Here is a 13,499-nt window from a genome sequence, read left to right as displayed (position 1 = left end):
CAACAGACCACCGGCAGAGCGGCCATGCGGGAAGCACCGGGAAGGAGGGCTGGAGTCACCAGTGACCTCAACCAGCTGAGGAAGGCTCCCCAAGAAACACAGAGGCTCTATGCATGCACGGGGTCTTGAACATGGACAGACTTCAGGAAAAGCCACGCAAAGACCAGAAGGAAGTTGGGGAGGTGGCAGAGGCCGCACGTCAAGGGCCTTGCAAGCCCAGTGGGTGGGGAACCTCGACAGAGGCTCCAGGTATGCGCGCTGTGACAGGGCAGTGGCAGCAGGTGTCAGAAAACCTACTGTAAGGGGAGAGCAAGGGAGCACGGGAGGCCAGACGCCGTCCTTCACCACAGTTCAATCCCTACGGGAGTAGGGAGCAGAGGACCCAACTAGGAGGGGCCAGAGGTGGGCCATGTGCTGGGGCCTGGTCCACGGCAGGGTCGGAGAGCAGGCAAGGAATGTAGGGCCCATGGCAGCCAAGCTCACTGCCAGCTCTGCGCCTCTGTGAGTGCAGAGCTCTGCAGGCTGGAGGCTGGGAGGACCCAGCAGGGGGTGGGCGGCCCGTGGGGAAGCCGAGGGAAGAATGCACCAGGCGAGGCAGGGGGGAAGGCACTGGGAAGGGGATTGACATGGCGGGCCAACAGAGCGGAGAAGGTCCGAGTCATGCACCCCAACAGCCGTGGGCGTGGATGTCCATGGTAGGCCAGGGCCACGTGCTCACTGAACAGCAAGGACGGTCACGTGATGTGGGAAGGTCGTGGTGCAGCCAACAAAACGCACCTCAGAGCCCCCGCCCAAAGCACCTGCATGGAACCAGAGCCTTTCCCGCCATGCGAGAGGCCCGGTGCACAGGCCACGCACCTATCACACTCTCCACCTCCTCGGGGACGTCGTAGCCCTCCTCGCTGTCGGGAGTCTCGGCCTGTGTCCTGGGCTCCCTCGGAGTCCGGGTGCAGAGCTGCAGGTTAGCAGCCAGGGAGCGGCATCCACGCTGGTACCTGCACGGGGCACATGTGACCTCAGCCTGCAGCCACAGCTCGGAAACAAGCAGACAAGCAAACTTGACCACTGAAATCAACAACAGTGTCGCCTGAAATCGTAAAGGATGCATGCGGAAATGCCATGTGTTTAGAGACACGATGGAAAGGTAGAAAACAGGATTCACGGTCGTCAGCAGAAACTGCCAAGACAAGACAACGACCTACGGTAATTAGCCAAAGGACACAGACAGGAACTCCAGGCCACTCAGAAATCTTCCCATGCTGTCATGTCTGCACAGTGGGAAGGTAGGTGACAAAGCAGGGCAGTCAGTGTATCTGGCACAAGCTGTGGGGCGGGCACAGGCCTTGTCCTTATTCTCAGTGGGTGGCATCTTCCTCGCGCTCTGCCTCCTGGCCCCAGGGAGCACAGAGCCACCTCCCAGCTCGTCCTCTGCCGGCCCCCCCAGATCCAGGCCTCTGAACCACTCCAAGCAGAGGCCATCAGCATCGCCCCCCAGCACAGGCTGGCTCGGCTCCTGAATCGCTCTCTGCCTCAGTTTCCCCACCTGTAGAACGATGTCCTACCCAGAGGGCTACGACGGACGGCTGAGGCATGTGCACACAGCACTTAGAGCAGGGCCTTTCCTTCTGGAAGTTGCGTGAGCCGCGCTGCAAGTCAAGCACACATGGGCCTGGCTGAGCATGGCCGGGACAGGCAAGGAGCACAACAGGTGCCCACGCCCAGCTATAGAGTGGATGCTGCGGGCTGCAGCCGGAGGTCCACTCCAGACCCCAGGACTCGAATACCAGCTCGGACACACCTGTGGCCCAGAACGACCCATTCTCTCTCTACGCCTGTTTCCAACCCCGTAAAACAAGGACAGTGGCAGGCAGTCCCCTGAGGCCCCCACCCCCTGGCGTATGTAACTCCTTCCTCCAGGTACAGCCAGGCCCTGTGACTCCCTCCTGTGGGGATGGAGCCCTGAGATGAGCCAGAAGATGTGGCTTCTATCCCGCTGCCCATCCTCTGATGGCTGCCCTATGGAGAGGCCCCAGGCAAGCAACTCTGGAGGCCTCAGCAAACAGCCAGCGAGAAACGGGCCTGGCAACAGTGACAGGCGTGGAGCACCAGGCCAGAGGACCCTGCTGGCCACACCCACATTCCTCACGCACAGAGACGGCCAGGCGTCACTGAAAACGACTGTTTTAAACCGCTAACCCCCTAAGTGCTGTTACATGGCTGTGATGCTGTGATTCGTAATAAGACACATACGTTGTGTCTTTCTCCATTCCTGGAGTAAGCTGTCTTCTGCTACGTCAAGGAGGTGACTTTTGGAAAGCCCCTAAGGACAGGGCTGCTTGCCAGGGGAACCAACCCTGTGATCTGTGTTGAAACCTTCAGTCCCACCCTGTGACCTCCAACCTCTGACCTCCAACTTCCGGGAAAGGGAAAGGGGCTGGAGGCTGAAGGATCGCCAGCGGCGTGTCTGTCACGAGGCTTCCAGAAGCACACAAGGATGGGTCTGGACAGCGTCCAGGCTGGCGGCACATCACGGGCTGGGTGGGTGGCGCCCGCAGAGGTCACGGAGCTCCGTGGCCTCCCCACACCGCGCCCTGCGCCTCTCTTCCATCTGCTGTCCCCGAGTTCGGTCCTTTTCAAATGAGCTGGGGACCTAGTGAATGACACGTCTCCGAGTTCTGGGAGCCACTCAAACAAATTAATCGAACCCAAGGAGGGGTCGTGGGAACCTCCGACCTAGAGCCAGTGGGTCAAGCACAGGTGACAATGACGTGGACTTGAGACTGGCACCAAAGGGGCAGGTGGTCCTGTGGGATGACCCTTAACCGTGGGGTCTGACGCTGTCTCCAGGTAGAGTGTCAGGGCTGAGCTGTAGAACACCTGCTGGTGTCACAGAATTGCTTGGGGGGGGGGACACATCGGAGGTGGTCTCAGAGTGGGAGCAACAGACGGAGCAGCGAACAGGGTGAACACCACCGGCCATCACAGAAGCCGTCAGGTCACACAGCAGCCAGCACAGCCCCTCACGAGTAACAGGCACACACATCCACTACGTCACAGGAAGGACTCACTGTATGGTCAGTGACCAGACACCAGCCGAGACTGTAAGGACGACAGACTTCAGGCTGCCATCAGACTTACCTTCAGCCACAAACAACCACAAAACATGGACGAAAACTATAAGCCGACCGCTGGCAGGCACAAGATGACAAACAAGACAGGGCTGCAACCCCTCAGAGCAGGGAGACCCCAGGTGCAACCCACCTTCACCTCTGCTCACTCCCAAAAGGTACTTTCTAAAATAGAGCCCCAGCAGAGAGCGGCAGCTGCGCCGGGGGGGAGGAGACAGCGTCCGTGACTACTGAGATGGTCAGCATTTGGGGACAGATAAGGAATCCCGATATCCTGCATGAAAATCTTGCTGGATCCTTGGGTGTCCCTAAGATGTGTGAGCAGGACAAGGCCCAGAGAGCAACTGGGAGCTGAGCAGAGTTCAAGGGTCATGTAATGTTGCGGAGTCACTGAGATGTGGGCCCAGCAAGAGGGGCTGGCGGCCACGCGGCAGGAGTGAGGCACACGTTCATGACATGGAGTGACAGGAGTGACATGCAGAGGAAGGCTGCATGTCAGGAGGACCCGCCTCACGAGGCAGGGCAGGCACTGCCAGCGAGTGACCGGCCTGCCAGAGAGGCTGATACTCTTACGGGGAAGACAACCTAGAAGAAAACAATGCTCAATACGTAACAAGAATATAACAGGGAAGACAAAACGAGAAAAAACACAAAAGCAAGAAAAGATGGAAGAGAGAAAACAAACGGCAAGAAGACAGACTCACCCCCAACCACATTAATAATTACATTGAATGGACGCAGAAACACACTGAACAAGATTGTGAGGCTCAATATTTTCCTTCCCAAGTAAATGTTTATAGCACTTGTGATGGTTACTTTATGTGTCAGCTTGCCTGCATCACAGAGTGCCCAGACAGTTGGTCAAACGGTACTCTGGCTGTGTCTGTGAGGGTGTTTTTGGATGAGAGTCACATTTAAATCAGTAGATGGAGTGAAACCGCCTGCCCTCCCCAGTGGGGGTGGGCCTCGTCCAATCAGTTGAAGGCCTGGAGAGCACAAAGTCTGACTCTTGCCCATCAGGACAGGGGGTGCTTCCTGCCTTCAGACTCAAACTGAAGCATGGGTTCCCCCAGTCGAACCTGCAGCCTTCTGACAGGAAGCACACCATCAGCTCTCCTGGGCCTCCAGCTCAGACTCACTTGCCAGACGTTGGCACCCGCCAGCCTACAGTCACGTGAGCCACTTCTTACAAGAAGCCTCTACACACACTCACCCCATCCCCCACCCCCATTCATTCTGTTTCTCTAGAGAACCCTAATTCAGTACCAAACATTAAATTTCTATGGCATTTTAGAAACTAACCACTGACATTCTTGCAGAACTCCCAGAAGGTATTTCACTAAAACATAGCACACTTCTCTAGAATTGGCTACAAGTGGAGACAAAGGCTGAGCTGAACTTTGGACAAAGAACTCTTCCAAAACCACAGATTAATACTTGAACTAAAGCTGAAGACTGTTAAAAACACAGGCCCAGCAATGCAGAGGAGTCTGCTTCTGTGGGCACCACGCGCTCAGCAGCCAGCTGTTAACGACAGCAGACCCCCCAGACCACGGTTCCCATCAGCGGGCAGATGCAGCTTCACTTTCGGAATAAACCTGAAGACGAGCTCTTCTCTCTGAAAGAACCTGGGATTCAGATGTACCCTTGATCCAATGGAGTTTCCCAACGCGAGCCCAAACCAGTGAAGTCGTACTTTATTTTACGTAACATTTTATGAACATCACACAAAATGCACAACAAGCTTTTCTTGTCGTCACCCCAGCTCCAGTTACTCTAACTGGAAGATGCAGGGTCAGAGAAAACCAAAACTGTTCCTTTTGATATCAGAAACATGCTTGAGACTAAGGAAAACGACAGCAGAGGACACTGTACCTGTCCGTCAGGCCGCCATGCCCGTGGCACGGGCATAGCAGCCCAACACCAGCACCACTAGGGAGCCCAGGTCACGCCCAGTCTACCAACCTCCACTGGGCCAGTCGGGGTTTCAGGAAGGTCAGGCCCAGCCGCTGTGCAAGCTTCACCCCGAGTTTCCGGAGCAGGGTCTGGCTGCTGTTGGGGAGCCTACAGGCGTCCAGGCGCTGGAGGACAGTGGCAGCTGAAACAACAGCACACTCAGCTCAGTTTGCAGGAGAGATTTCACACACCTTTGCAGTGCACTGTCTGTGACGTCTACAGCACAACCACAGCCAATTCCCCAGGCCCCTACACAGCACCCCAACCCGGTCCATGAAGCCCTTCAACCGTGTCAGGTACCAAGTGTGCTGGGGTTGAGCGGGTCACCTTCCTCCCTGCAAAGGGACACAGCGGCTGGCAGAACACAGGGGTCGAGAGAGAGGGACAGGGGTTCTCAGGAGAGAGGGACGGGGGTTCTCAGGAGTGAGGGTGGGGGGTTCTCAGGAGGGACGGTGGTTCTCAGGAGAGACGGACGGTGGTTCTCAGGAGAGAGGGAAGGGGGTCCTCAGAAGGGACGGACGGGGTTCTAGCACCCACGTGGCGGGTAAAAGATGCTAATGATTATCAAAGGCTACGCCAGCGGAGCTGGGGTTTGTGCTGCGTTGTGTCTTTGAGTCACGCGGCATCGTGGAAACATAGGTGTATGAGGTTGGGTGGGGGGTTCTCCACAGGCAGGAAATGCTGCTGGAGTATTTGGAGGAGTGAGGGGCGTTGGGAGGGCCCGAGCCAGCACAGCACACAGGGCAGCATTTCATGTGACAGACAAGGAGGGTGGGTTTCAACACCAGTTGTATCAGCACTGAAATCATTTCCTGAAAGACGCCTGCAGCATGCGCTAACGAGTCCTAGGGCAGGTGTGCAGAGGGGGCAGCGCTGCTCATTCTCTCAGGTGTGGGACTGACACCCAGGACATGTCTCAGAACCACAACGGCACAGCAGCAGTGGGACACGGGTGTCTGGTGGGGTGAGGACAGCCGCGGGACAATGCCATGAGCCAAAAACCTGAGGCCTGTGACAGAAACAGGGGCTCGCCGTACCCTTCTCTTCCATTATACATGTCTGAAGTTTTCCAGGATGAAAACTATTTTTAAAAATCAAACTCTGGGACAGCCGTTTGCTCAGCTGGTTAGAGCGCAGTGCTCATAACACCAGCATCGCCGGTTCGATTCCCACATGGGCCAGTGAGCTGCGCCCCCCACAACTAGATTGAGAACAACGACTCGACTTGGAGCTGATGGGTCCTGGGATAACACACTGTTCCCCAATATCCCCCAATTAAAAAACAATTATTTTAAAAAAAAAAGCTCTACTGTTCAAATCCGATTCCTACATCTTCTAGAACACAGAAGTTCCTCTCGTTCCAGGCAGTAAACCTGTCTGTGGCAAGAATCACTGTACTTGTTTTTACAAATTGAGCTTTGATCTAAAATTAAGAGAATGAGGTAAAAGGGCAAAAAATGCAGCCTCGCTACAGGAGGAGCACCCAGGAAGCAAGGCGGAGACTCCAGGCTGCATCCACATCACCAAGTGCGCAGAATCCAGACTGAGCATCAAGGACCAGACCCCCACACGGGCCTAAAATCAGATTATTGAAACACACGCACACATACGAAAGTAACGAAGAAACCAGAGAACGGTGAGTGTCCAAACACAACCTCTCAAGGACACACTCACGTCACACCCACCCACGCCCATCGTGAACCTTACCGTATGGTAAACAGTCTTCACGCTTTCCATGCTTGAATATTTGTGCCTAAAAAAACAAACAAAAAAAAACCCTCTATTACATTGTTGCAAATTCAATTACAAATTTAAAGCAAATTATTGCTTCTTCCAAAACTTTTCTCCTCAACACTCTCCACCAAATATCGAGAACAGTTCGCATCCATGACCCAGGAGGAAATTACAGAGCCTAGAAAGGCAACCCTCCAGCAGGGCACCATGAACGGGTGCCGCTCGCTGACGGAGGCGTCACAGTGGCCATGTGCCCCCATGGGAGCTAAGGGCACCAGCCTCTCAGGAGAGGCAGTGCTGTCGCAGGACTTCTGGATAACCTGTGCATAAATAAAGACATCAAAGGACCAGCGTGTGACAGACAATGTGTCCCACACAAAGGTGAGAAGCTCCGGGACTGGTCGCTTGAGTCTCACCCATCCCCAGTGGCAAAGGAGAGGCCCTCCGGCTTCTCGCACATTCGCCTCCTCCTGTGGGGTCACCTGGGCCCAGGAGACCAACACCCACAGGCGTCCTGGCATGAGCCTAAGTGACTGGGAAGCAGAGGGAAGGGCCGGCCAGAGCGCCCCAGACTCCTGGTATCACGTGCTCACCAGCCCAGCCACCACACTTCTCATGGAAGCAGATGACACGAGCCACTGACAGCCACTGTTGAAAGCACACACTTCACAGAAGCAGCTGCACTGTGTAGGGGTCACAAGACACCCACCACAGCCCAGGAGGTGACGGCACTGTCTGTCATTAGAAACCAGCACAGCACAGGGTGCAAACAAAACGACCTTCTGGGCACTCATTCTGGACAGCCGCCCCTTTTGATTGCTAACCTCTCCACAGGCAGAGCAGCTTCCCCTCCCCAGGGCATGTCCCCCAGCCAGTGAGTCACAGCTGTCAGCTGCTAGGTGCAGGAGAGGCTGGTCTGAGCTCCCTGAAGTACCAGCAAGTCAAGGCCAAGAACGGAAGCCCCACCCAGGCCCCGCACCACACCAGCCCTGGGCGCCCCTCAGGGTGCCCGAGAACTCCGGAGAGGTGCGTGCGCCGGCACCTCAGGAGGACACACCAACGAGCAGACAGGACAGAGCTGGGGCACAGGGAGCCGCCCCATTCTGCACCCCACCTCAAGTCTTATCCCAGGGCTGAGAAGCAGCACCAGGCCCCATCATGACAGTCAGGCCACACACAAAGGGACAAAAGATGAACAGAAAGGACCATCAGCACCAACAACAGCTCCAGGCTGGATGCTGCGTAGGGGTTGGCCCGCAGCCTCGCCTGTGTGTGAGCCTAGCCAGGGCCACACCTCCCATGCAAGGCAGCAAAGGGGACATGCTCTGGTCCTCGTGTGGCACTTCACCGGGAACTCCCAAGCTGCCCCAGGGCATTCCCACTGTTCAGAGGGAAAGAGCCTTCCCACCACCCGTCTGTCGACTTGCAAAAATAAGTGAGGGGCCTCTCGAAGGGCCTGCCACCCCTCACCCTCCAGGAAGAAACAGTGAGCAGACACTGGACAAGGAGCCCTGGGAAGTATTGCCCGGGCTGTGCCCCCAACCAGGCACCTCCAAGGGGGCAACCAGCCAGACCCAGGCACCTCCAGCCCCAGAAGCAAGACCGCTCGTCTCCTCTCAGACGTGTGCCTGACGACTGCACATACCCAGGGGCCACTTCCACCCCTCTGAGTGGGCACCCCAAACCCTGGGCTTCTCTGTGTGCCGTGAGACAGGCGGAGCTCAAAGGAAGGGGAGGCAGCGCGGACGCAGAGCTGAGCCCACTGATGGGCTCCACAGCCACGGCCTGGGCAGGAGCCCGCGAGGGAAGCCAGGAGGCTGGGCTCACACCTTGCCGCTCACCCTCTCCCGGGGACACCTCTGGAGGCTGCCTACTGTGTCTGTCCTGGTCCCTTTGTCACCCGGCTCTCCCGAGTGACACCACTGAAGGACACAGGGCATGGCTGCAGGTGACAGCCGAGGGGCTGGGTCCGCCTCCCAGACCCTGGGGCAGGCAGATGGAGGACACCAGGTGAGCCCCAAACCTGGAGTGGAGGGCCAGGTCTGGGACACACCTCAGAGCCTCCGCCACGCAGCCCAGCCCGTGCCAGCACGCAGTGCCTAGCATCCTCGTCTGCTGCATGGGCAGGGGAGGAGGGAGAAGCGACATGACAACATGCACTCTGGACATATGCCATGTCCACGGAGAAAGACCTGGAATCAAAGGTCAAGGGGGAATCGGGAGAGACGCCCACTGCCCGGGACAGAGCCTGAGGGACACTGCATTAAAGGGAAGAGAAGGGTGAGGGCAGCCAGGTACCATGCCCCGCAGAATGCAGCCGCAGGGTGGGTGGAAGCTGCAAGACGCCACCCCCACGGCCTGCAGAGGGGGCCACGGCCAGGCGCCTGCAGCTCTTGCCCAGCCCAGCAGCAGTGCTCTGGCATCTGAGAGGCTAGGGCAGCCTGTGCCCCACAAGGCCCCTGCCCTCCAAGCGTGGGCCTGGCGAGGCCGCCTGCGAGCACCTGTCCAGCAGGACGCGGTGCCTCGTCACACAGCAGGTGCACAAACCGGCTGCTGGTGGAATTAAAGGTGTGCCATCAGCACACAGGTTGCAACAAGACTCACGCCACCCCCGGGCGGCCTGCCCCACGTAACATGCTGAGTTACGAGAAATTAAACTAGTGTCAGAGTTGGCTGCTAGGCGTCTTTATTCAAACCCTCGGGGGCTGATGGGGCCTCTTTCACCTGAATGTGACAAGAGCACAGAACCACACAGGCAGTCTGAGGAAGTCAACACTCAAGTGCTGACACTTCTCCCAGAGCCCTGCCCCAGGCAGAGCTGGGACTACAGGCCCAAGTGGGACAACGTGTGCTCTGGCCGCCCTGGCCCTCAGGTGAAACGCAGGGTGCTGGCCTCCAAAGAACCCGAACAGAAGAGAAGCAGAGCCTGTGTGAAAGGTTTCGGATAATCAAGTGGCTTTTCATCTTCAAAGAGCGGACATTCACTAATTAGCCTTCATGCCACCCTCTGAGGTAAGAGGTGTGTTATTTCCCTTCCACAGAGGCAGAGAAGGGCGCACCTCTGCCTGGGGTCACAGGTGTTGCTACAGCGTCCCTAGGCTGGGGACTGGCCCACTTAGATCCCATCCTTGGGAAGCAGGGGTCCCGGCCTGGGCACCAGACTATCCGCGACCTAAGCTCCCCAGAGGCCAGAGGCCTTGCTCCTCACACGGGCGCTGGATGGCCTGTCGCTCACCTGGTCTCAGTGGGGTTGTTGGCCACTATTTCTCCTCTAACAACACAACCCTTTAGTCACTGATGAAACAAAGTCCACTGTGATTCTAACAGCTGGTAAACAAGAGCATTTTGCTGCCACTGGTGACACTCCCGCCACCCCCACCCCCGCCATCGACCCCCTGAGCTGCAGACGCCAGGCCCACGTCCTCACGTTCAGTACTTGTTTCCCCTCCTGAATGCCTCAGTCTGCATTAATCCTAACGCTTACAGGACTAACCCAAAGGGTGTTGAAACCGGACCGAGGGGCCAGTGCTGACCCTGCCCAACACTTGCTTCCCTCCCAGAGTTAACAACTGTCGCTGCAAGAGGAGCACACTTCCAGGGAAGGGAAAACCAGCTCCCAGTTTCGATGGAACTTGTCACGAGTTCACCTGTTTCGCCCAGCCCACACTAATGAACAGGTGGATGAAGGGAAGCCAAGTGCATCAAAAGAAACAGAGGAAACCCTCCAGCACAGGCTGCCTGCGAGTCCCGTCACGCCCCACGGACGCCCCGCGAACGCCCCGCCCTGCGGTGCAGGTCTGACGGGCTCCTGGTGAAACCGCTCCCCACTCTCCCCACTCGCCCTCCCGCCCGGGGCGGGGGACAGCGCCCAGCTTGGCTTCCCCTGCCCAGGTGGCAGCAGCAATCAGACCAAATTGCTCCCCCAGTGAAGGAAAGGAAACCAGACAGGCCCCAGGCTTTCTGAGCAAACACTGGCTTCCGAGGGCCCTGGAAAGGATGCAAACCGGCCAGCACTGCTTTGCAGCAGTTTTTCATTCACGCCCGGGATGGTGGCTGCTGAGGGCTGACCTCTCGGATGGCCCTCGGGTGCGGCCCACACACCGCCCAGCACCCGCGCGGAGGGTGCTCCTCACACCTCTGCCAACAAGTGGTGAGGCAAAGGCTGGGCTTCTTTAAGCCTCTGCAAAATCTTGTTAAAATCTTGTCATTCCTCGGGAGGAAGAGGGAACAGGAGCCCGCCCCTCCTGGTGGGGAACACGGAGACACCCACAGAGGGGGCACTGCCCCACTCCTGGCTGCTCCCTCCACGGGCAGCAGAACGGGCAGCCATCAGGGCCTCTTGCTGGTGGCCTGAGCAAGGGCCCACCGCTGTGCATCCCGCCGGCAGGTGCCTGGGGCCCAGCTGCCCTGACAGGAACCAGCAGTGGCCCCTAGAGAGTGGCTTCTGGGCCAGGTGGGGAGCTGCAGAGACCCCAGGAGCCTGTCTAGAATGCAGACTCCTGACTGGTGAGCAAGGGCAAGTGTGCCTGCCCCCGTGAGGCAGCGCCCACTCTCGGCCCCGGCCACCACCATGACTGACAGGCTCCCGCTACGTTTTGCCAGCCCTCTCACTGGTTCTCCAGGACCTAAGACTTCTCAAAACTTAAGAATCCACTCAAACCAAACCTTCCAATAAACCACGTCAATGCCATCCACCATCCTTCATCAGAGTCACTGACACATAAATCCAGCCCCCCAGGGGCCACGCAACGATAGCCGTGGGCCCACCTGCATACCCTCCCTGCAATCCACACGGGGAAGCCTTGCCCTGACTGCCTTGCTTCCGTCACAGCAATGACACCCAAGAGTCCAGTGACACCCCGTGTAAGCACCACCCCACAGCCAGCTGGAACCAGGCCCCCGAGGGCACGCTGTATGCCTGCACAGGTTGCTACCCCAGGTTCCAGCAACGCGACAAGACCTCAGGAGCAAAAAAATATTTAAATTATTGTCAATTTTTTTCAAAAAAACTATTGTTATATACCCAAAGGAACTGAAAATCGATGCTCAAAACTACAGCTTACACACCCAAATTCAGACTGGCATTATCTGTGGTAGGAAGAGCGCCCAGGAATGGAGGACTACTCGGCCACGAGAGGAATGCCTTACTGACACTATGATGTGGGTGAGCCTCGGGGACACGATCCTGAGTGAGGAGCCAGACACACAAGGCCACATGCGCATGACCTCATGTATAGGAACCGTCCAGAAGGGGCAAATCCAGAGACAGGAAGCAGGATAGCAGCTGCCAGGGGCTAGGGAGGGGCTGGGAGTGAGTGCTGATGGGTGTGAGGTTTCCTCAGGGGCCATGAAAGAATCTAGAGTTAGACAGTGACGGTGGCACAGCCTCATGCATTTACAAAATGACCACTCAATTGTACACTGTAAGAGGCTGAATTATTCATGGTACCTGATTACACAATGGTTTCTTTAAGACAGAGAAAACAGCACAGTCACTCACAGAATGGAAGGAGGAAGCATGTAAAACATGTTACCTCGAGGGACTATGGGAATCCTAAAATGTTCTATTTTTCCAGGTTTCTTTTTACAATATTTTGAAACGTCCTTATCACTGAACGGTAATCCCTCCTGAAGACAACGCAACATGAATGGAAAGAAACAGATGCCAGGCTGTCACTCCCTCAGTGCCCAGAGCGATGAGGGGCAAATGGCTTTCCTGGAGGGGCCTGCCCACTGCCCTGGGGGTCACACCGCCAGCCGCTCTGCTCCAGCCCTCACAGCCTCCCACACGTCAGCGAGACCTGCACAGGAAACGAATGCTGATGGGACAACACCCGAGACGATGACATCACACTGAGTCACGGGCCCAAAGGCCCCTTCTCAGCGCAGCCCACAGGGTCTGCTTGCCCAAAAGTGGGCCGATGGCCTCTGAGCTTCCCGGACGAGGACTGGCCCACTGCAATGACAAGCGCGAGGCTGCGGGTGGTCGCCCCCCAGGGGAGGCCTGGTGTAGGCAGCCGCCCGCCCTCTTCTGCGGAGCATAAAGGAGACCGTTCCTCCTCGTTGGCACCAGAAAAGGCAGAGCCACAGACGAGCAGAGCAGGAGGCCGGGAAAGGATGGGTGCCGGGTCTGTGTTTAACCCAGTTGTTACAAACACCCTGAGTATCTGCACAAAATCAAACCTCAAGTCACCTGCCTGGTTTCATTAGAGCCGGTCCCCATAATTACTCTGGAACACAGGTGAGCAGAAGCCAGAGGAGGACACGCCCCTGCCTGCCTGCCCGGCAGGCCCAGCTCCATGGGCACCACTGCCCCCTGGTGGCCACATGCAAGGCCAGATCAGCCCGTCTTCACTAAAGCAGGAGGCCCTCGGTGACAAGCCAAGGCGCCCGGCAGGTCACCCTGAGGGCCACGCCCCCCGAGGGCCACTCCCCCTGCGGGCCACTCCCCCCGAGGGCCACGCCCCCTGAGGGCCACGCCCCCCGAGGGCCGTGGCCCCCCCCCCCCGAGGGCCGTGCCCCCCCAGGGCCGTGGCCCCCCAGGGCCGTGCCCCCCTGAGGGCCACGCCCCCTGAGGGCCACGCCCCCTGAGGGCCACGCCCCCTGAGGGCCACGCCCCCTGAGGGCCACGCCCCCTGAGGGCCACTCCAGAGCAGCAGCAAAGACGCGCTCACGTCCTGC

At 57.7% G+C, this 13,499-nt stretch overlaps 1 protein-coding gene across 1 annotated transcript in view; it reads right to left on the bottom strand.

Annotated features, from left to right (window-relative positions):
- The window catches only part of TBCD (tubulin folding cofactor D), a 134,955-nt gene that overhangs the window by 105,689 nt on the left and 15,767 nt on the right, over nt 1–13,499 (bottom strand). The window contains exons 8-10 of the mRNA XM_074319596.1: nt 6,792–6,837; nt 5,094–5,226; nt 859–995 (exon numbers count right to left, since the gene is read on the bottom strand). Coding sequence (XP_074175697.1) covers nt 859–995; nt 5,094–5,226; nt 6,792–6,837 — 316 coding nt within the window. The remainder of the gene's footprint in view (nt 1–858; nt 996–5,093; nt 5,227–6,791; nt 6,838–13,499) is intronic.

This window comes from Rhinolophus sinicus, linkage group LG15, assembly GCF_036562045.2.
Source record: "Rhinolophus sinicus isolate RSC01 linkage group LG15, ASM3656204v1, whole genome shotgun sequence".
Taxonomy (NCBI): domain Eukaryota; kingdom Metazoa; phylum Chordata; class Mammalia; order Chiroptera; family Rhinolophidae; genus Rhinolophus; species Rhinolophus sinicus.
Note: the sequence above shows the minus strand (reverse complement) of the source record. Positions and strands in the feature narration are given on the sequence as shown.